We start from the raw sequence: 22,747 nt of genomic DNA, 5'->3' as shown, positions 1-22,747 counted from the left end.
CTAACAACAGCTCTAGGGCCACGCAAGGCAAGTATTGGAGGCCAGATTAGAACTAATGAGCTCCTGGCTCCCACTCAATCCCAGCCTTTAGAACAATTAGCTCAAATAAACCCAGGAACCGTTTTCTGCTCCGCTGTCATCTGCCCATCCTCCCCGGGTACCTCCTGAGCTGGAAAACTTCAATTGGGTCTGACAGAGGGGAGAGGTCACAGAGAAACCAAAGCTCAGAGCAAGCTGCCAGCATGGGGAGACCCCCAGAGTGCCCCATGGAGGGGGAGGCAGTGCAGGGTTCCTGCTGCTCCACTGAGGAACAGGCACTGGGGTCAGGATGGGGGCCTGTGGCTCACACAGCCCCCAGGGGACACTGGGCAGGGGTGGGGGACACAGATGGACACAGGGATGGGACACCCCAAGCTGCCTTATGGCTCTAAGGAGGGTTCCAGCACACAGAGCTGCCATTCCTAGAAAGCTGCACTCTGTTACCTTTCAGCCCAGGGAAAAAGCCTCAGGACACAATTCCCCTTTCCAAACCCGCTGGAGATCCCTCCTTGAGCTCCACACGCTGCAGACTCAGCTCACTCACACAGGGGACTGCAGCTCTGCTGTCAGCATCAGGAGATGCAGAAGGGAAGCACAGCAGTCACTTCAGTTTAGTGCAACCTTGTGCTTTCCTCACGCTCCAGTGTCCTCCTGGGGAGTGCTGGAGTGCCCAGGAGGAACAGCTCTGCTGCACATTTTCCTGCTGGGTTAGGGATGAAGCAGAGTGTGCCCATTTCACAGAGGTGCCACGATGGATCTGCCCTCAGGAACAGAACACTAAGTGTCCTGCTTTAATTACCAGCGGGTGCTCTGCCCCGTTAAGCAGGGTACAAATGAGTGCCATGCTGTCCCATGAAGAGGGGATGTTTATTATCCAGTCCTCCAGCACAGCTGCCACTGTGCTCTGTCTCCTGCCATGCTCTGGGTGCATCGTGCACAAAGCCCTCACATTATGTGCAGCTCACAGACACCACTGCCCACGACAGCTCCTCTGGAGCCCTTCCAAAATGCGGTGTCAGATGATGAACTCAAGTGCCAGGGGACCGAGAGTAAAGACAGCAATCATGGCAGCGTGTGCTCCTCATGCCAAATCCACTCACAGCATCCACTGAAAAGTATTTTTCCGGGGAATGTAAATGTAGTCTCTTCCTTAAGTTTAAAAATCAGAATGCTCCCAGCACCAAGATTTCCTCTTGCCACCACGGGAGTGAATTTTCCTTCCTGCCTTCTCCTTCTGACAGCTCCATGTCAGTTTTATATTCAGGTCAGTCTCTCATTTAGTACTAAGGTACATTTCCCTCTCTCCTTCTCAGCTGCCCCAATCTAAAATCTGAATTATTTTCAATACTGGAGAACATATTCAAAAACATCAAAATGATAAACAATCTGTACAATAACAGAATCACAGAGTAAGCTAAACATGATGGATTAGCCTCATCTGGCAAAGCCCTGCATACAGAACCAAAGGAAAGAACACTTAGCACTAAAATCTTTCTCCCATTACGGGGCACATTTAATCATTGATTAAAAGTTAATCATGAGCCCATAAAAATTTGGGCTGGAAAGATGGAATCTTAATGCAGGTGACTGCTTTTTAGTAAATATTTGAAGACCTGGATGTGCACAGGCCCCAGACTGATGGAGGAGCAGGGAGCTTACAGCAGGATGTCACTGACAGCTCACAGCCAGGCTCCATCCCCCTGCCCTAACCCCATCTTCCCACCCAAAGAATCTCAAGGAGCTGATGTGTATTTCCTGAAGTGATTCAGGAGAGCGCAGGTCCTTCAGCACAACACATCTGTGGGCATCCTAGAAAGTAATTTCCCCACGCCCAGCACTCACAGTCACTCATCACCCGCCCGCCAACAACTCTGCAGTGCTGGAGCCGTGCGCTGGTTGTAAGTGGCAGTTCAGAAACCAGTCTAGCATCAAATTTAGTTGTTGTGGAACAAGTGCTTTCACTGCTAGACTTGGGGAGAGAAGAGCAAATGACTGCAAATTGCAGAGCACTCCCAAATTCCAGAGTGGCCTCAGCTCGGGAGAGCTGGGTCAGAGCGAGCTCTGAGGTATCACTGAGGCAAGCAGCTCTGCAGCACTGATCACAGCACACTCAGATTCCTGTGCCTCTGCACCCTACCAAGAGAACAAATACATTTTTAGTCAATTAACTGTATCCCCTACAGCTAAAACAGGCTCGAGGTCAGGTCTAAATTCTGTTTGCATGAATCCACCCGAGGCTAGTGAAGCAAAAAACCCACTGCATGCACCATTTGTGGGATTTACACTACAGTACCCCTTTCACAGGTTCAGTAAATAAATGCATGAGGAGTGTGGAGCAAAGGAAAATTCCAGCAAGGCTGGAGCCAGTCAGTGCTTCAAACTGCAGAGAAATTCTCTCTTGCAGAGATATTTCTACCCCAGAGAAAGAATTACAGCCTGATCACAGCACATCTGACTGGTTTGAGATCATAATTCCACTCCACCACAGTAAATATTTTACAGAGAACCGGTTTCCTTACCCCCAGCAGCCAGAGCAAGTCTGTTGGAAGTCCCTGGGTTTCCATCTGCCCAGCACACAGGATCAGACCCCTCCCCACGTGCCTCAGTGAGAAGATGTGCACGGGAGGAGCATTTCCAGCTGAACCGTGCGTGGTGCTCCTCACGTACCGAAACCACGGGCAGATTAGGCGGCCGGCCTGGAGTGCTGCTCAGCCCCAGATTACAGCACTAAAGGCGTTTTCTCCAAGTGGATGGACAGAAAGTTGCACAGCACAGGCAGAGGGAGAGGTTTGACATGTTTTTCCTGCTGGCTGTGGAAAGGAGATGGTGAGAAATGGCCAATAATGGGATTCACAGCCCAGCTCAGCCTGAGGGCTGCTCCAAGTCCTGCTTTTGGCAAACTGGTGATCACAGCCCAACCCCAGGGCACCTGTGAGCTCCAGGAGACCACCCAAACCCACACAGGTGTACGAGAGGCAACCAGCACCAGAACTGAGACTTCTCCTGGCAGGGGTCAGGGCTGTGGCAAAAATTCAGGAGAACCTGCAGCATTTCCCCAGCTCTGCCCCAAAAATTGGCAGTTTTTTCACTGTGGTCACAACAGTCAAAACCACACAAAGGGAACTCAGGAACCAACACCAAGGGGCTTTCAGCAGAAGCTGAGCTCCTGATAACATTCCTGTCTCTTGCTAATTATCTTTTAGTGATAAACTGTCAAGGTATTTGTGTTCCAAAGACTGATCTACTGGCAGATGTGCACAGTGATGCAGGGTAACTGTGTGAGTCGGTGCCTACTTCCCCCCAGGGGCTGATTTTTGAGAGCAAATACATCTTTAGAGCTGTGTTAGAAGAGGACAGGGGACAGCCAGGTGAGGCAAGTAGAGGTGGAGATGGGAAGAAAAGCCAGGATGAAGAGAACTGCACTGTGAAAAACAAAGAGGCTTTGGTATCATTAATCCAGAGGAAATGAATGCGGGTGTCAGACCCAAGGGGACAATCCCTGCCTGGATTTGACACATTCCCTCATTTGAAAGGGACAAAAGACACTGCCAGGTTCAGGCACCAGGCATTCCCACACCTCAGGCATGGAAATGTGCCTATTGCACCCAAAAAAGAAAAGAAAAATGAGTAAATCTCTCCCTCTGTTCACATTTTTCTCACATCCCATGACTGAGCTGGAAGTATGTAATGATGAACTTTCCGCTCTGGCTGGTTCCAGTGGCTGTCTTTAAGCACTGGATGGTATAAAAATACTTTAAAGAAATGCTCTTCCCTGTCTCCCCACTGCTCCCCCACCTGTGAGATGCAGGAGTGCAGCAAGGAGCAGCCTGCTTGGCTCCATCCATCATCAGCAAAACTGTCAGCTCAGCTCCACCAGCAAAATCTTTATTACTGGTTACGATGCAGAAGGCAGGAACCACACGGTCTGATTTCCTCAGATCTGAGGCTGAGTTTGCAGAGGCAGCAGTTAGAGGGGAAATAATTTTGACTTTTCCCTCAGCCAATTTGATCTGGAAATTGTTGAGAGCAAATAAATATGGAATCCCACCGTGGAATTTCTGCAGTCACTCTCCAGCTACAACCACTTCTCTTTTTTTCCTGAGCATCAGTGATTTGTATTTGGCACATGTAAAAAATCAGCTAATCCCCAAAGCCATGCCTGACTGATCAATTACACAACTAATACCTTTTCCAGAGGTCATCTTAAGAGATGAATAATCCCTTCCAAAATTCCCCAACCTGCAGCACGGGGAGATTTGTTATTTGGCTTTCTGCAGCTTTCCTGGAAAGGTCAGAGTGCCCCAGCCCTGGGCTGGCAACAGGAACACACAGCAGTGGATCCCAGACTGTTCTCCAGGTGACCAACGACCTTTAGCAGCAAAGGCTGTACAATACAGCTGCTCTCTTTTTTTTATTTCCAAGAAAACAACTGTTAACTGACCCTGGACTTGTCCTCATCGGTGAAGGTACCTGCACACACACGTCAGCCCAGCAGGTCCACCCCAGCCTGGCTCCTCACTCTGCAAACAGCCCCAGTGCTCCTCATGCCCCAAAGACTTTCCCAAACAGCAATAAAATGGGAGAGGCCATGGGGCTTCCCACTCTTAAACTCTGTTTTTTAAGCAGGGAAAGTCTAGCAGGGCTCTCCACTCTCCACACAACAGCCAGGAAAGCCATGGCACTGCCTCTTTTTTAGCTGAAGATCAGGCAGCTCAGAGGTGGTGGGAAAGAATGGACACCAGCTCGGATTCCTGGCTGGAATTCCTCAGACTGGAGGGTCCTGGAGAAAGCTCCGAGTCTCTAGGGTCTCCGAGTCTCTAGGCTGGGCATCACCTCTGGGCATCTTTGGTCATGCACCAGTTTTTCCTCCTGGCTTTCATCTGGCAGACAGATGGGGGAAAAATATCCACAAATCCCATCCACACCCATCCTCCTGTTACAGAGGTGCTGACCTGTGAGAATGGCCTGAGGGAAGGCAGAGAAAAGAACAAAACTTCCAGTGCAAGGACAGCTGGGGACTCGGACTGAAAGCTCTGGAGGAAGGAGGGAAAAGCAACTCAGAAGAGCCAGCGCCACCACCACCTGCCCTGCTGGCATCTCACACCATGTGAGCAATATTTGCTAATCCAAAGGCTGTATCATCACTTCTTCCTTGCAATTCTTTCTTTCTCCATCTGTTTCTTTTTATGCAGCATTTGTCTTCTAACCTTCCTGGTTTGTTTTCCTCTTGTCTTTTTGATTAACAAAAAGAGACACACCTTATCTCTTCCCCAGGCTGCACCACCCTGCCTTGTTTTGCATGTTCAGCCTCATATCTCAGCACCATATTTGTTTCTCTCTCTCTGAATAAATAGAAGTGTAGGCACTTTTAAGAAATAAGGGCTCCGTTTGAAGAGTAATTAGCTGTCAGCATAAAACTAATATTTATGGATTCTCATCCTTGAAAACTCTAACTCTGCTACCCAGCACTGATTATGGCTGTTAGAAACAGATGGGGCTGAATCCATACAGCTTGAAATAATGCTATATTTAAAAAATAATTAACTCCAAATGAAGGACTGAATGCCACTCGCTTCCCCTAAATTTGATCTTTCAATTTGATTTGTTTGCACAGACTGCAAGCTGGGTTATTCCCGGGTATGTCGTGCCCCCCGGCACACCTTGGAGGTGGGAATCTGCAGAGACCCAGGCACACGTGAGGGCTGGGCACTGGAACATTCCAAACACCCTGCAACGGCTCGATCCTGCCTGGGATTGTAGAGGAACCCAGCACCCCTGGGTGCGTTGTGTCTGAATTTCACCATCGGTGCAGCCTTTGTTTTAGTGCCTGACAAAGATACAGGGAGGGGAGCTTTAAAAACTGTTTTTCAGATGCAGGTTGGAGGATGAAAGCCCTCGCTGTGTTATTCCCTGACTTGATCCTCTCTTCAATCCAGGGCAGCGTCGTCACTGGATGCCTGCACCTCTGCGAGAGCACAGACCCAGGAAATTTATACTCTGCTTAATTAAATCTGTGCCTTTTACTTATTGGCACCTCTTCCGAGAGCAGAATTCCCTCCAAGTTGGTTATCCATCACGGCGACGGATCCGACAGCCACAATGGAATCCCACACAAACCTGGTTAACTGGGTCACAGCCTGCTCCGTGTGTCTGCCAGGCTGCCACGCACGAGTTGGAGGCACGGGGCCAAACCCTCCCCTCGCCCTGGCAACCCCGCAGAGGGGTCAGCTCCCAGCAGCGGGTGACAATTCCAGCACCAGTCCCACCCGAGTCCTGCATCCTGTCCCTCCATCCCCGTGGATCAGCCAGGTTCTATCATCTCCTGGTTTTTGTGCAAATCTGACCCCTCCAGGGATGGAGACTCTTGTGCAATCAAAGACATCTCCCACCAAGTGTGGTTCCCCCCCCTCCATAACCCTTTTTTCCCCCCCACCCCCGAATAACCAAGCTGAAATTTACATTTCACTAATTTCAGTAACACCCCACCAGCCAGCCCCGGGTGAGTGGAGGTGTGAGCTCAGAGACAGGGATGCTCCCTCAGAAAGGGACACCCCAATTCCTGCCACCCTCCTTGGGAAAAGGAGGAAGCAATGGACCCTGTGTGAGAAATGGGGGCGAGGCTGGGGAGGTGAGGGCAATGAGGAGGGACATGGCTGTGAGGGGACGTGACGGCTGATTGAGGGGGACATGGCTGTGAGGGGAGGTGACAGCTGATTGAGGGGGACATGGCTGTGAGGGGAGGTGACAGCTGATTGAGGGGGACATGGCTGTGAGGGCTGAGGTGGACACAGCCCCGAAAACTGAGGGGGGTCACGGCCATGAGAGGGGGCAGGGGTTGCTGAGGGCGATGTGGCTGTGAGGGGAGGCAAGGACTGACTGAGGGGGAGATGTGGCTGCTGGTGGCAGGTGAAGACTGAGGGGACACACACCTGAGGGGAGGCGAGGTCTGATGGGGACATGGCTGTACGGGCAGGCCGAGGGCACACACACCTGAGGGGAGCCGATGCCGTGAGGTGAAGCCAGGTGAAGGTTGCCTGAGGGGGATGTGAGCACGGAGGTGAGGCGAGGGCTGCCTGAGGGGGCTATGGAGGGAGGCGAGGCAGCACGGAGCGGGCACACGGCCGGGAGCGCTGCCTGCGCTCCTCACCCACCTCTTTGATCTTCATCCTGCGGGCGCGGGTCTCGGGGTCCTCTCCGGTCCGCCCGCCCCGCACCGGGTGCCGGAGGCTCCGGCGGAACCGCTCGTAGTCAAAGCGGAACGGGGCCCGCGTCTCCCGGGCCGGGGGCACGCCGCTGGCGGGCTGGGCTCGGCTCTCGCCGCCCTGCACCTGCTGCCGGGAGCCGGGCGCGGTGCGGGCCGGCGGCCCGGCCATGCGGGCGGCCGTGCGGAGCTTCTCCCGCAGGCGGCGCGGGGCGGCGGGGCTGGCGTGGCGGGGTTCGGCGGCGGCGGGGGGGCTGCGGGGCAGCTCGGTGTCGCGGGTGGAGGAGGAGGAGGCTGAGGACGAGGAGGCGGAGGATGAAGAGGAGGCGGAGGCGGTGGCCCGGCGGGGTAGGAAGAGGCGCTTGAAGCGGGAGGAATCGGGCAGGAGGAAGAGGGCCCCGAAACAGAGCGTGAGCAGGCCCGAGAGGAAGAGCAGGAACAGGAACTTCTGCGGCAGCCGCAGCCCCAGCGCCGCCGGCCAGCCCGGCATGCCCGGCAGCTTCCGCAGCACCACCATGGGGCACCGGATCGCGGCCGCCGGGCGGGACCCGCCGCCACGCCGGGGGCTGCCGCTGGCTCCTGCGGCGAAACGCTCAGCGGGGCCCGCCCTGGGCGCCTCCGGCCGCCTTCACCGGGGACCGCACGTGGGTGGCTCCGGGCCGGGCGGAGCGGCGGTTCAGCGTCCCCCCTGCCGGCATGAAGGCGGCGGCGAGCGCATCCCGCCGGGGCCGGGCGGCGAGCGGCTGGGATGGGCTGCTCCCGGTGCGGGCTCCCGGTCGGACGGTTGCTCCGGGGCTGGCTCAGGCAGCGGCGCCGGGGCGGTGCGAGCCCGTCTCTCTAGGCGGCGGTGGGTTCATGCTGCAGCATTTCTGCGGGGCGGGGGGAGACAAGAGCGCGGTCATTCAACACCGCCGAGGATGCGGCCGGCGAGACGAGCCTTTGTCCCCGGCCGATCCCCCACCCTCCAGCGGCACTAGTTCGGTTCCCTGTGTCCGGACTTGGCATCAACTCTCCGGTCTGCGAGCAGCTCCCAGCTCTGCACCATCTCCCATCCAGCGCCGGGATGCCGGGCTCTGCTGGCGGGGCAGCCCGGGGGACAAGGGGGAGAAGCCCGGGGGGGACGAGGTGCTCTGGGAGTCCCCAGGAGGGGCAGGGTGCCCTGGGACAGCGCACACAGACAGGGACGAGGCTGCTCCGCTCCTCTGCCAGGAGCTGCCTAGGGACGATGGGGCTGCAAACCAGCCATGCGGAAAGCTCGGCTTGGGTTGAGCTTCTCGAGGAAAAAAACATAGTAATAAAAAAAATAAATCTACGGGTTTTGGTTTTGCCTAATAGATCCCGGCAAATTTCTCCCAAATCTCTTTCCTGCTAGAGTTACCCATACCCCCTCACAAATCCTCTCCTTGCCTAAGAGACAGAACTCAACTTTCAGACCCCGCAAGCCGGCAGAACACGGCTTAAACCCGTACGTGCGATCCCCAAATCGCCCCTTCTCCTGTAGGCAGGGACAGCGCTGCCCCCGAGCGCCGTCACACCCGCTGGGGCGGACGCTCTCCTACCCCCAGCGCCGTTTACTCACCCCTCTGACAAATCCAAGCCTCTCTGGCTCCTACAGTGAGCAAAATCTTCTTAGTCCTCCTGCCCGCTCATCCCAAAAGCGACAGCCCCTCGCTGCTGCCAGCGCTCACGGGTGCCCGCTCAAATAGGAGAGGGAAGATGCTGCGCTCTCCAGGGGACAGCTCCTCTCCCTGCCCATCCGAGCATGCAGGAGGGAAGCACCGAACTGCACCGAGCCCCTCGCAAGGCTGTGTTTTTGCCCTCCCCCGTGCCGGGCGCGGGGACCGGCGGGGCAGCGCTGCCCGGTGCCCGCACGGAGCCCCGCCCGCGCCGCCGCTCACTGCGACAGCGCCCGGCCCCGCCCCCGCCGCGCCCCCTCCCGCCAACGGTCAATCCGCCGCCGCGCCAGCCAATCAGCGCGCACGACTCTGCCCGCCCTCGCTCGCTATTGGCTGGCTGTGCCCGCCTGCCATCGCCCATTGGCTGCTGCCCGCGACAGGGAAGCCGTGGGCCCCGCCCCCTTGTTTACCACAGTTGCCTGGCTCGAGCTCGGAGAGGGCTGGCCACGCCCCTTTTCTCCAGCCACCGCCTCCCATTGGCTGCGAGGAACGCCCCGTCCGCGCTGCGATTGGCGGAGGGGGGGCGCCGCTACTTTAAAGAGGGGCTGCGGGCACGCGGTGCCTCCAGAGGCCGTGAGGGCTCGGCAGCGGTGGGTGCGCTGCGGTCGGCGTTCCCGATCCTCACGCCCCGTGAGGGCTCTGAGGGACCGATTTACCCACAGATTCCCCCACGAAGGGCTCCGTACCCTGCGGGTGCCACGGCCCTGGGGGTACTGCCTCGCTGCCTGGCGAGTGGAGCAGGAGTTCTAGGGACGGGCTGGAGGTACCTTGGGCACCCGTTTTCTAGTTTCTATGAGCCCATGTTCAGGTGCCGTGAAATACTTCTTAATCCGCATCTTAACCTTCAATATACCACCAGGTAGATTTGAGTGACCTTGTGAGCTAATACTGTACCAGAGGGAACGATGGTGAATCAGAGTTTCTGCTCATAAATGTTACAAAAAGCACCCTCCAACCTGCAGAATTAGCAATGAAACGGAGAAAAGGGCATCACCCACACCCAGAGGCATCTGGAACCCCTCTGGAATAACTGGATGGGGGGAAGGGGGCAGGATGAGGCTCCCAGGAAAGGGTAAATGCAGCCACCAGAAAACGGCTGTGACTAAACTTGGAACAGCTAAAAGGGAACATTTTGTAGGCTGGAAAGGAGCTGGAGCTGCGAGGAAAGAAATCATCTGCTGTTTGTGTGTGCCTGCACTCAGTGTGTGCCTCCTGCACAATAACCAGCACCACGGGGGACAAATACCTGAGCTGATTGCTGCGGGGCCCCACACTCTCTGAGAGTCAGAGACACGACTAATATTGTCATTTTCCCGACTAATATTGTCATTTTCCCGTGAAAACTGCTTTAAGGGGTATAAAGCAGGCGGCACAACAGGATTGTGGAGGTGCCCTTCACCCCAGGCTGGCCATTGCTTCACCTTCCCCACAGCTCCACAGCTGCTGCAGGTTTATCAAATAAACCAAAAAAAATCTCTGATGTTTCAGCTCCAGTGGCTGCCCGGTGGACCATGAAGGTGGCCACCCTCCGAGGTGGATTTGCATCTTGATGGTTTGGGTTTGAAATCGCTTTTTCCCCTCGTGGTTGTGGGCAGGGCCTGCTGAGCGTGAAGGAGCTGTGGGCACCATGGCCCGGGCAGGGCAGGCCTGGCCACAGCAGCTGCCAGAGCCAGCCCGGTACAGCTGCTCTCCATCCTGCTCCATGCCTGCACCACGAGGAACAGGAGCCACAGAATCACCAGGTTGGAAGAGACTTTCAAGGTCATCGAGTCCAACCCAGCCCCAGCACCTCAGCTAAACCCTGGCACCCAGTGCCACATCCAGTCCTTTTTTAAACACATCCAGGGATGGTGACTCTACCACCTCCCCAGGCAGCCCATTCCAGAACTTTATCGCCCTTTCCATAAAAAGCTTTTTCCTAATATCCAGCCTATCTTTCCCTTGGCGCAGCCCAAGACTCCCTTAAGGAGGGAGGGCTGGGGCTGTTCCTCCTTGGCAGGTTGGCAGATGCTGTATGGGCTCCTCTCAGCACCTGGGACCAGTTCCAAAGGAAGGTTTGGTTCTGCTCAGGACAGGGAGAACCCTGCGAGGGGTCCCCACTTCATTACTTTAAGCATGGATGGATTTTGGCAGTAGCAGCCCCTAAGGACCAGCACCAGCCAGAGACCATCACTCCGTGGGCTTCTCCTCACGCCTAAGCTCAGACTGAACAGAAATAATCCTTCACCTTCCTTAAATCTCCTCTCCCCCGGGAAAACCTCACACAGCAGGCAGGCTGCATTTCCTCTCATCACTATTGAAAATAACAACCCCAAACCAATCGAACAAAACCCCACCAAACCAAAGCTCTCTGCTGTTCCCCTGGTGGACCCTTGATCTTCTTAGGGAAGGCCCCGGGATGGGAAAGGTTGGAGGGCTCTGCTTCCTAAGAGGATTTGGGGGCATCAAGGAGGATAATAAACACAAGTCAACAGCAGAGAGCAAACCAGAGGGATGATAAAAGAGACAGTTCTGAGCAAAGCGAAGGGCTACGCCTCGCTCCTCGTTCCAGGCAGCGGCGGTAGAAAAGTTGGAGGCTTATCTTTTAATTAGGTTAAATTAGGAAATCTTTTTGTTTTGCTTCGTGTTTAGCATAACATTGTCTTGGAGGTAAAAGCTTGGAAATTGAAGGTTTTCCAGATTAGGTTAAATTAAGATATTATGCTTCTTAAAGAAGACAAAGCATTGTCTTCAAGGTAAATGTTTAATTACATTTTAAAAACAATTTTGTCTGTGCAATAATAAGACAGAGCCCAGCTCTGCCCATGACTGCAGTTCCAGATAGAAGCCAAATAAATTGAGAAATTGCTGTTGAAGGAGTTAGGAGGCAGAGTGTAATTACTGGGGAAATGGGGGTCCTGCTGCATTATGACTCTTGGTTTTTTAGAAGCTCTGGGAGAAATAATTTAAAGAAAATTACTTTTTTTTATGGGCATAAGAAAAATAGAATTTAATATCCAACTTTCTGTGAGGAAGCAAACTACAGAATGATAGATAACACTCAGGGCAAAGGAGTTTGGCCCAATTATTGCACTCGAGCCTCCAGACTGTCTTTTAGAGAGCCTCGATGTTTATTCCTCTCTCAGAGCAGAAAACATTTCTGATTCTGGCTGTGGGATGAATCCCAGCACTCCAGAAAACCTCTCTGGCTCCCAGAGTCGCTCCAGCCAGGGATTTTTGGGCATCACAGCCATGAAAGGATGGAGCAGGCAGATGGGAGAGAGGCTCAGGGGCAGAGCCAGCACAGCGAGGGGATGGGCAGGGAAAAATGTGGAGAGGGGAAAGAGAAGGCAGAGGGAGGGAGGGAGGGAGGGAGGGAGGGAGGGAGGGAGGGAGGGAGGGAGGGAAAGGGAAAGGAAGGGGGGAAAGGAAAGGAAGGGGGAAAAGGAAAGGAAGGGGGAAAAGGAAAGGAAAGGAAAGGAGGGAAAAGGAAACCAGCAACCCAGCCTTGCTCCCCTGTAGCAGAAAGGGATCGTACATCTGAACACGTCCCAAAGCAGGGCAGCCCCAGCGAGTAAAGCAGACACGGAACCTCTGCTGATAGCTACTACAAAGTGCAGGCGGTGACAACAAACCCTGCTGGGCTGCCAGCCGTGAAAGGAAGGGATCCCTTCCCTCCCGGGGAACAAGCTCGACGCTGACAGAACAAGGAGCCGTCTCCCAGCGCGGCGCTGGAACATCTCTGACACTCCACAGCCCAATTTGTGCCTCGGCTCTCTGCAGCCTGATCTCAGCACGCTGCTGGGAGCAGAGGCTCCTGCTGCCGGGATGGATCCTGGCTGCTCCCACCCCCCGTGGTTCAGCAGGGAGGGTGAAGCTTCCAAAGCTGCTGTTCCTGCCCTGCGAGCAGCAAGGCTGGTGTTATTTCATGTTATTTCACTGCAGCTGCCCTTGATTTATCTGCTCGAGATCAGATCAAGGCAAACCCAGACATTTAAACCTGGCTGAGCCGTTCTGCAAACACCAGCCCTAAACTCAGAGCAGGGCTCATCTCTGCTGTGGGGAGAGTGGGCAAAACAATCCCTGATGACCTGTAATGACTCAGGACAGGAGAAACCTGTCTGGTATCGATTGTTTTAAGGCTTTAGAAACACGAGCAGAGGGCAGGAGGCTGCGGAGAAGCCCGGGTAATTAAGGAAGCTCGTTATCTGCTCCCTGGGCATGGATTGCAGTGCTGCTGCCTCGAGTGGCTGAAGGAGCAGGGAGTGAGGGGCAGCACTGCTTGGTGCTCTGAACCACGTGCTGAGGGACTGCCGGGATCCTCTGGGGAGGAATTATTGGAACAAAACACCAGAAAGGCTGAACTGTGATCGTAATCCGACCATGGCAATATCACCCGTGCAGGGTGGATGGAGGAGCAGGAGGAATTCAGCCAACACAGCCTGGGGCACCGACCTGCAGGAAAACTGATGGATACAGTGGGAAGGCAAGGGAGGGAAAGGCTAAAGGTGAAGAAAGGTGTTCTTTGGAGCAGCCTTTCTCCTCCTCCTTCAAATGATCCCCTCAGCATCTCTTGTGTTGCCAAGGAGAACTTTTCCAGGCTGGAAGTTACAGAAATGGATAAGCTGGAAGTGGGGCTTGCCCTGATTTCATGTCGAGAATTTCAGTGAGCTAAACCTGCAAAAAAGGGTTCCTGACCTCCCTCTGTGCCAGCCAGGAGTGCATGGAGAGTGCAGAGAAAGCAGCTGCCTCACCTAAAGCTACAGAAATGCTACAGCCACATCCAGAGCACAGAAAATGGGATATTTGGTCCCCCAAAGCTCTGAATTCAGGGGCATCATCACACACTGATCTGCAGGTCTGGCTGCTTTGCTTTTAACTTCACATTCCTACATACAAGGTATTAATTATCTGAATTAAGAGTCACACTTAGGGATGCACAGAAGCCTTGCTGAGAATTCCCACAGTTCTCTGCAGGCAGGAGAGAGACATTTGCACGATGTAAACCCCATCACCTCAGCCAGACTCGTGTTCCATCCCAGAAGAGGGGGAAAAACCCATTCACATCTGAGATAACAACCCATTCCGAGTCCCTCACCCCAGAATTGTGTAGGAACAAGCTCTCACAAGAGGAGGACTCTTGCTTAATTATGGTAAAGGTCTACATCTCAGCAATCTTACCTCCTGTGTGCCAGGGAAAATATCAAAGACATTGAAAAATAGTACAAAAGCAGAAACAACATAAGGTGCACGGAGGAGAGAGCAGGAACATTCCTGGTTTATTACTTTCCTGTAACACCAGGTGACTAATGGAGCAAGCTGCAGCTTTTTTTCCTGGTTTTTCATTAAAATCAGCATCATCAGAATGCCTGTGTTCCATTTTGCCCTGCTTAAATAAGGAGAGGGCCAGAGGAATGCCGTGAATTTGCTCTTGTGAATGTGGAGCAACAGCCTATTTTAGATGGCTTCAGAAATAAGATCCCAAGTGGGAAAGGTCTAAGAATAATTTTTCAGCCAAAGACTTTACCTGGCAGGAAATGCAGCTCAGGCAAACCAGACCCAAAGATAAATCAGGGAGGGACTTGGTGAAAGCAAAACAAGCCCAGCTTTTCCCTGGGTGCCCAAATCCCACCTGTGAGGCCAAACCCCCTTCAGCTACTCCTGCTCAACTGCAGCAGCTCCCTGGAAAGCCCTGAAACAAGGAGAGGGTTCTCTGCAGCCCAAAAGAACTTTTCAGTCACCTTAAGGGTGAAGTTCATCTGTCCCGACCTGAGAAACGGGTCACTCCCAACGTGGCTGGGATGAATCACTGTCTGCCCTATATTTAAACCCAGCCTGGGGAGGCCAGCACTGAATTGTTGTCATTGTGCCAGTCTGGTGTCCCACGTCCCTCGTGGCATCCGCAGGCAGAACACATCCTGTGACACGGCCACAGCCTGTAGGTGCCTCAGCACCAGCACTGAGAATTCACAGAGGAGTTTTCTCTTCCAGCATCCCCCAGTAGCTGCTAATGGCCCTTTACTGGTGGCACTGTGCCAGCACAGCCCTGCTGCTGCTGGGAGAGGGGGATTTGATCCTCCAGGTCCCTTCAGAAATGTCCTTTCAATTTTTCCTGGGTCAGTAGAAAATGAAATAATTTTAAGGTGTAATTATTAACATTTAATAATTCTAAATGTTTTCCCTTCCTGGTGTCTTGTGTGGTCCCAGCTCAGACTCCTCATTCCCTGAGATCCCTTGGGATGACAGATCTCCCACAGGCACCCACAGACCCACTCAGATTTCATCTTTCCCTTTCCTCCTTGAAAACTGCACACAGGGCAATGCTTAATCCACATGAAAAACCAAAAATATCTCCCTTGGATCCTCACCCAGGCTGAGCAGATCCTCCCAAGAGCCCCCAGCAGACCCTGCCCAGGGCGGTGCCTTGTCCCTGTCCCCAGCCCGGGTTTGGTGAGCGGTGAGCTCTCACCAGTGCCCAAAACAAGGGGAGGGGAGGTGTTTGTGCTGCATGAGCTCCCAGGTTTCAGTGCTGTCTCCGAGGGGCTGTGCCAGCCACACACGCTGCATACAGATGGAAAAGGCTCTGCCCAGGTGGCCGGGCTGGAAAAGGAAAGGGAGCTGGGAAAACAACAATTACAGGATTATAAAAATACCTGCCAGGTACCAGGAATGCGAGAGGGAGGGGGGGACCGAGGAGTCCTGGGGCAAGGGAGAGCTAAGGGAATTAATGTCTCAGGGCTGTGTCCTTCTGTCCTGGCTTTGGGAAGGGAAAAAACCCCAAAATTTCTTGGTAAGACCTGAGGGGACACATGGCCCAGCGGTGGAGCAATGCCAACCCTCCAGCACTGATTTTCTCCCAGGCTTGGGGGTTTTTGAAGCCAGAGACCCTCAGGACAGGCCGATCTCCTGTGGGGCACGAGGAACGCTGTGCAGGACGTGGGAAGGGAGCCTGGAACTGCTCATTTTTAGCTGCCTGGGAGGGAGGAACGATGTCACCTCTGCAGATCTGAGGCTGGTGCTTTGTGGCTGCTTCCATCTGTCAGCCATCAGCAAGCCCGTGGTGGCCCTCAGGGATGGCCCTGGTCGTGTGACATGCAGGAGGGAGGATTTGGGGGAGCTGCAGCATCTGGGGGCACCCCAGAGCCTGGGGGAAGGCTGCAGAAACCAGGGAAGGCTGTGTGTGCACGGCCCGAGGCAAACCCAGCTCAGCCTTTCAAGCCTTGCTGACTTCCAGAGCCTTCCCCATAAACTTGCTCAGGGCTCTTTCCATTTCATCTTGCAACAGCCCGGTGCTGGCTCTGGGCTCTGAGGGATGAAAGAGGAGAAATTCAGCCTGCAGAGTCCTGCAGACAGCAGGAAACCCAGGGCCTGGTGACCGAGTGGCTGAGGCAGCTGCCAACTCCTTGCTCCTAAAAAAGGACTTTTGCACCTGCTAGATCAAACTTTGTTAGGATGGGAGGGAACACAGCACAGTGCCAGGGCTGGAGAGGCTTTCAGAGAGAGGAAATGGTTTTTAAAAGCACGTTTGAGAGCTGTGAGTGGCCTTGAAGAGCCCTGGTGGCTGGGGTGGCAGTCTGGAGCTCGGCTCGGGTGTCACTGGGGGACATCTGGAGCCGTGCGAGGACAGGCGGAGCAGATGCTGGGAGCGGCTCCCCCGGTTACTGATTCTCACCGCAGCCAGGAGCTCCTCTCCAGATATTGTGCTGTGTTATCGCTCCAGCACCTCCCTGACACGGTCCAAACCAGATAAAGCCCGAGCTGCTGAGGGCAGGCAGCTTTAAATCAGCATTTAGAGGAGCCTTTATCGCTCCTGCTGGCTCGGAGCTGGGCGGGGGGCACAGGCAGGTTGGTATGCTCAGCCTGGGCATTTCCCAGCTCCACGCCGAGCCTCTGAGGAGGGGTTGATCACTCGGAAGAGACGCGTTCAGTGACATTTCACTGCGGCTGGCAGTGCCAGCACAGCAGGAGCGGTGCCAACCCAAGGGCAGGGACACACCTGCACCGCTGCAGGCTCCAGCGAGGGGACCACGGGGTGGGATGGAGGCACGGCAGAGGTGACTGGGGACACACACAGCACCCCTGGGGCTGGTGAGGCTGCTCCCCGCCCCGACACAGGGCATAAGCCTCTGCCCAGAGCATCCCTCGGCACTCGGTGCATGCCCAGGGCCGCCCGGGCTGGCATCGTGCGGCTCCAGCTCTCCCGGGGCTCCTGGCCACTCAGCCGGAACCCAAAGCTCTCCTCAGCCCAGCCTGGCTCTGAGGAAGCTAAACTGGTCTGCGTGTGTCTGTGCCGTGTCAGGTGGCAGAGGAAGGGCTGGAATTTGGGCACTCCCGCAGCTGCCGTGCAGTGGGTAACGAGGCTGGAAGGAGCCGCTGCAGCCGGGGCTGCTCGGTCTCAGCCCCACCTCTGTCATGGTTTGACACTGGCGCAATGCCAGCGCCCCCATGAAAATGCACCTTTCCCAAATAAATGCTGTGAGATGTTATCAGGAACAGAGCAGAGCAGGCCCAAGCTTAATAACAAAGGGAAAAAAACTTTATTAAACTACTACTACTACAGAAAACACATAAACTAAATCCAGGATGAAGACCTTTTAAAACACCCCTCCTCCTCCCAATTCCTAAGACACCCACCATGAAACATCACCCGGGATTCCTGATCAAATTACCACCCTTCAGATAATCAATACTCAAGCTATCAAGGGAGAGAGAAGTCTCTCCTGCACCACAGACCCTCCAGGAAACACAGTTGCCACCTCCTGTGTTTCCCTGTCACACATGGCAACCGCCCGGAGAAAATCTGCCAGTGTGACACTCTCCTTTCCATGTCACAGTGCTCTCACCACCGTGCATGGACAGACTGCTCATAGGGCTCCTTTAAGGATGCTTTGCCACGGACCCAAAGATACAACAGTTCAGCTTCTCATCTTGAGACTACAGTCCCCCCCATTTTCCCCTGGGGCCAAGGGTCCAGGAACAGAGATCATCTTCTTCCCGAAGACAGAGGGCATCACCATTCCCTCCTCAGCTTTCCTCTGTTCTTGCCATTCCTGTGCTGTTAGAAGCTGAAGCAGGTCTCCTTGGGTCACCACTGCATCCCCCTAAAATGCAGTCTCTATTGCAGGAGATTTTGGTTCAGTCCATGGCTAACAAGAAAAGTCCAGCCAAAAGCTACTCCATCATCTCCTCCCACCTAAATATTTCTTCTTCTAACATCTCAGGTCCCGGACTGTCTCTCTTCCACTACAAATCAAGGAGGAGTAATATTTTACAAAGCCCTCATTTCCTGGAAAGGGTTAAAAGTTCAGACTCCCTGGACGGCTGATATCTCAGTCCAGCATCCCGTCTCCCACGCTGGGCATCATCCCCCCCCTTCTCCTTCTCCTCTGCCGGCAAATTTCCAGGTGCCGCCAGGCTCTCTGTCACTTTCCCTCTGTGGGGGGACAAAGGCATCTCCGCTTCTCTCCACCCTTCTGTCCACAGGAGCTGGCTCGGTTCCAGACCCTCAGCCCCTCAGCCTACCTGGGCAAGGCCATGTGGCTTCCCCTCCCGCACCCAGCCCATGGCTGGGCGGGGGAGAGTCTGCACTCTCTGACGACCAGAACCCAAAGAGACAGTTCCCCTGGGAGTTCTTGCTTTTAACCCCCTGTGTTCTCAGAGGCGTGTCCATACTTTCAGTGGTCACTCCAGGTGCCAATATCCAAACCTGACCACTGATTGGTTTGACCCAACTTCCTGAAAAAAATTCACTTCCATGTCAAACCACGACAACCTCAGAGCCGCGCTCCCGTCCTGGGGAGGTGGGAAAAGCAGAACTGGGGAGGCTCAAAGCGGCGGTGATGCACGGCCGGTGTGGCAGCCCAGCCTCTCCTGTCAGGGCTGGGAAATTACTCAACTGTTCCTGCCCGTCTGTTGCCCTTGAATTCCTGCACCAGGAGCTCTCCCACTTCTCCCATCACATTCTGCAGACGTGAGTCAGGCCAGCTCAAAATATAAATGGGAGACCACAGAGGAGCAGGTGACCCAGATTCTGACAGACCTTCCCCAATTTAATCTTGATATACACCACCAGCCACCAGCTGGGTCATGATGTTTAACCAGCATAAAAAAACAAAGCCCAGCCTCTCACATCCCCTGAAAGCAAAGCTCCTGCCTGCCCAGCACTGGCTCTTTCCACACACATTAACATTTGGCCAACCCACTGACCCCTAAACTCTCACTGGATCTCATTTGTTGGACCTCAGGATCCATCAAAGCCTCAAACATAAATGTCAGGGATCAAATCTGGCCCCACTCAAGAAGCAAATCCCCAGCAGAGCAGCACAGCCCCATCCCACAGGCACACCATGGGACACAAACCCTCCCCAGAGCCTGGGGCTGTGGCTTTGGGATTTATCTGATTCCTCTGAGAGATGGGGAGGTGGATTAGGGGCAGCTGTGACTCCAGCGGTAGGTAGGGAGTCCTGACCTGACGTGGAACAGCTGGGAGGGAGCTGGGCCTGGGCAGTCCAGCCCAGCTCTGTGCCTGGTTCTGCAGGGCAGGGCTGGGAGTTCCTGGTGATCCATGCTCAGTAAATATCCCTGACTCCAGCTGGACCACAGCTCCAGTAAAGCTCTGCCAGAGTCAGTTGGATCATCCTCTGGCTCATGCACCAGGCACGAAATTACAGGTTCCTGTTACAGGCTCTTTATTAGCAGGTGATTTCACAGGAGCTGTGATTTTCAAACCTGAGCCGGATCTGCAGGTCCAGCAGATTTTTTTGCGTCATTCTCATCCCTCTTCCACCACCCACCTTCTGTGCTCTGACTGTTTTTAACTCACACGTGAAGCCAGGTTGATCTGAGAGTTGCTGACAGGAGATGCAGCTGGCTCCTGTCACTGCCTGGCTGCTGTCACCCTGATAACCCCGTTCCCAAAAGCTGCAGCCCCTCCTTTTCCATGGACATGGAGCCTCCTCCAGCCTTCCTTACAAACAAACCCAACCACCCAAAGATTTTTGACACGTTTTCCTGTTTTTTTAACATTTTCCTTTGGGTTGGCTGAGCCACAGCCACTTCTCTGCACATCAGCTCTTGTTCTCTACAGGTTAAGTGATTAGAAATATTTCATGTATCTTAAGGCTGCCTCATTCCCCTGTAATGTGCAGGTGCTCTGCAGACAGAGCTGCACGAGTCGCAGACATGCAGGACATGATGAGCTGGCAATGTTCCACAGGGCAGTGGGAACCAAAGGACATCAAAGGCAAGTCCCTGCTGCTCCTGGCCACGAGATCTGCCTGGGCTCAGGATCCTGTTCCTACACACAGGACACTGATTAAAGCTCTGCTCTCCCCTGAGCTGCCCAAGGGATGCTGCAAACATGGCTCACTGTCATCATTTCACTTGCAATAACACATGAGCTTAGAGGAAGCCTCTCAGCTGCAGCTTTTTATATCTGAACTCTTTCTGGCTGAGCAATCTCAACCTACTATTGATCCAGATGACGCATTTGATTCCTATAATTGAGATTGGAATTAAAAACAAAAAGCGTTTCTATTTCTCCCAGCGAGTTTGTTTCTCACGTGTGACAGCTCGGAGCGTGCATCACTCGGGCTTTTGCCGTGATTAAAGTGAAGGAATTTTTTAAAAGTGGGAAGCTGTGACTGCTCCAGCCCAAAAGTCAGTGATGATGGAGGCAAAATACCTGGGTGTTCTCTCACCCATCACCTTTCAAACATCAGGCAGCTGCTGAAGTTGTTTTTTGGGGATCATGGAACAGTTTGGGTGGGAAGGGACCTTAAAAATCATCTCATTCCCAGCCCTGGATGGGCAGGGACACCTCCCGCTGTCCCAGGGTGCTCCAGCCTGGCCTTGGGCACTGCCAGGGGTCCAGGGGCAGCCACAGCTGCTCTGGGCACCTGTGCCAGGGCCCCGCCTCCCTCACAGGGAAGGGTTTCTCCCTAACATTTCATCCAATCCCACTTTCTTTGAGCTTTAACCCATTCGCCTTTGTCCAGTCGAGCAGGAATTTGGAAAGAATAAAATAGAAATAAACCCACGGGCAGCTGAGAATCAAACAAGAACGTTCCGATGCCGCAGGCTCAGTGATCCTCCCTTGCTGCTTTCTCCTGGTCCAAGAGAATTTCCAGCAGCTGAAGTGGACAGAAATTCCCCAGTTTCCCACGGAATAACCACTGACTCAGAGGAGAAAGTCTCTGATTCCGGAGCAAGCCTGGAGCCCCTCCTCCCTGAGTAGCAAAGTGAGCTGGCACTTGCTCACTTCGGATCTTTCTGTAGGTATTGCATTGATGGAGAAAGTGCTGTGTACCCGCTTGGTTATTTGCCATAAAAAGGTTAAAAAAAAAAAAAAGCTTATTAAAATCCTGCACCTCTGGGACTGCCTGTGAAAGGCGTGTGATGACTCCAGCAGAGAAGTGATCAGCCTGCAATAATTTAGATGTTCCTGTTGCTATGGATACTTTCTTTAAGTGAAGCATACCATTATGATTTAAATTTCCAGTAACTCACAAAAAAAAAAAAAAAAGAAAAAAAAAAAGCACATTAAAAGTAATAAAAAATGCCAGAGACGCAACTGTTTTATTCCTTGCTGTCACTTCTACTCGTGCTGTGACAGTGATGAAATTGCCACCTTGGAGCAGGTTTAATTCTTCTGCTCATTTATTCCATTAATTACACCTGGGGTTCGTGGCTGTGATCGAGGCGGGGGCCTGGTGGTGGGCTTGGAGCGGGGATGTGACACTGGGATGTGACACTGGGAGCTGGGATGTGACACTGGGATGTGACACTGGGAGTGGAGGTGTGACACTGGGATGTGACACTGGGACGTGACACTGGGAGTGGAGGTGTGACACTGGGAGTGACACTGGGAGCAGGGATGTCACACTGGGAGTGGAGGTGTGTCACTGGGAGTGGGATGTGACACTGGGAACTGGAATGTGACACTGGGAGTGACACTGGGAGCAGGGATGTCACACTGGGAGCTGGGATGTGACACTGGGTGTGGAGGTGTGACACTGGGAGTGACACTGGGAGCAGGGATGTCACACTGGGAGTGGAGGTGTGTCACTGGGAGTGGGATGTGACACTGGGAACTGGAATGTGACACTGGGAGTGACACTGGGAGCAGGGATGTCACACTGGGAGTGGAGGTGTGACACTGGGAGCTGGGATGTGACACTGGGATGTGACACTGGGAGCAGGGATGTCACTTTGGGAGCAGGGATGTGACACTGGGATGTGACACTGGGAGCAGGGATGTCACACTGGGAGCTGGGATGTCACACTGGGAGCAGGACAGGAGCAGGGCTCGGAGCTTGAACAAGCTGCAGGTCTGGGGGCTGTTCCAGCAGCAGCAGCGCAGGCAGATGCAAACATGAAGGTACAAGGCAAACAACTCCCTGCAAAGTGTCATCAGCCAGGCTTTTATGCAAAAAACTTCACATGGAGTGGTGTTGCCATCCGTGGGATTGGAGCAGCTGAGACAGAAACTGCGGCTGGAAGGGAGTGTCAGGAGGAGCCTGCTGTGGAGGCTGGAGTGTTTGCTGAGGAAGGAGCTGCTGATGGTGAGGGCTGGAAAGGTGAAAAAAAAAACACTTGGAGGCAGAAAGTGAGAGATGTGGGGTTTGCAGTGTCTGGTTGGAAAGGAGAGGAAGGAAAATCCTCTGGACACCTCCCCACTGTGAGTCGGAAACAGAAACTGGGATGGCAAAAGTTTGGAGCCAACAAGGGGTTTGGGGAATACTTTGGTGTCTGAATCCTGCTTTTCTCACCTGCTGGCTCAGCAGAGCCCCTGCAGCCCCACCTGGGTGTCTGCTCCATCCCAGCACTGCTCTTCCCACCCCTCTCCCCTTTC

General features: G+C 53.9%; 1 protein-coding gene and 1 long non-coding RNA gene across 6 annotated transcripts in view; one reads left to right on the top strand and one right to left on the bottom strand.

Moving 5' to 3' along the window:
• Nucleotides 1-9,138, bottom strand: part of MAN1C1 (mannosidase alpha class 1C member 1) — a 55,199-nt gene extending 46,061 nt beyond the window's left edge. The window contains exons 1-3 of one of the 5 annotated variants that reach the window (XM_053998613.1): nt 8,820-9,137; nt 7,191-8,109; nt 6,969-7,073 (exon numbers count right to left, since the gene is read on the bottom strand). In XM_053998613.1, coding sequence (XP_053854588.1) covers nt 6,969-7,073; nt 7,191-7,757 — 672 coding nt within the window. In that variant the 5' untranslated portion in view covers nt 7,758-8,109; nt 8,820-9,137. Of the gene's footprint in view, nt 1-2,558; nt 2,798-6,968; nt 7,074-7,190; nt 8,110-8,819 lie in introns of those variants that run through there. The other 4 variants (XM_053998614.1, XM_053998616.1, XM_053998617.1 and 1 more) reach the window with 4 other exon arrangements.
• On the top strand, nt 4,853-6,962 carry LOC128818889 (uncharacterized). Its single transcript, XR_008440587.1, has 3 exons — nt 4,853-5,146; nt 5,654-6,704; nt 6,781-6,962. It is a non-coding gene; the product is annotated as an uncharacterized LOC128818889 (long non-coding RNA).
• Nucleotides 9,139-22,747: the final 13,609 nt, after the last annotated feature.

This window comes from Vidua macroura, chromosome 25, assembly GCF_024509145.1.
Source record: "Vidua macroura isolate BioBank_ID:100142 chromosome 25, ASM2450914v1, whole genome shotgun sequence".
Classification (NCBI taxonomy): Eukaryota; Metazoa; Chordata; class Aves; order Passeriformes; family Viduidae; genus Vidua; species Vidua macroura.
The sequence above is the reverse complement of the archived record's forward strand: the minus strand, read 5'-3'. Positions and strand labels throughout refer to the sequence as shown.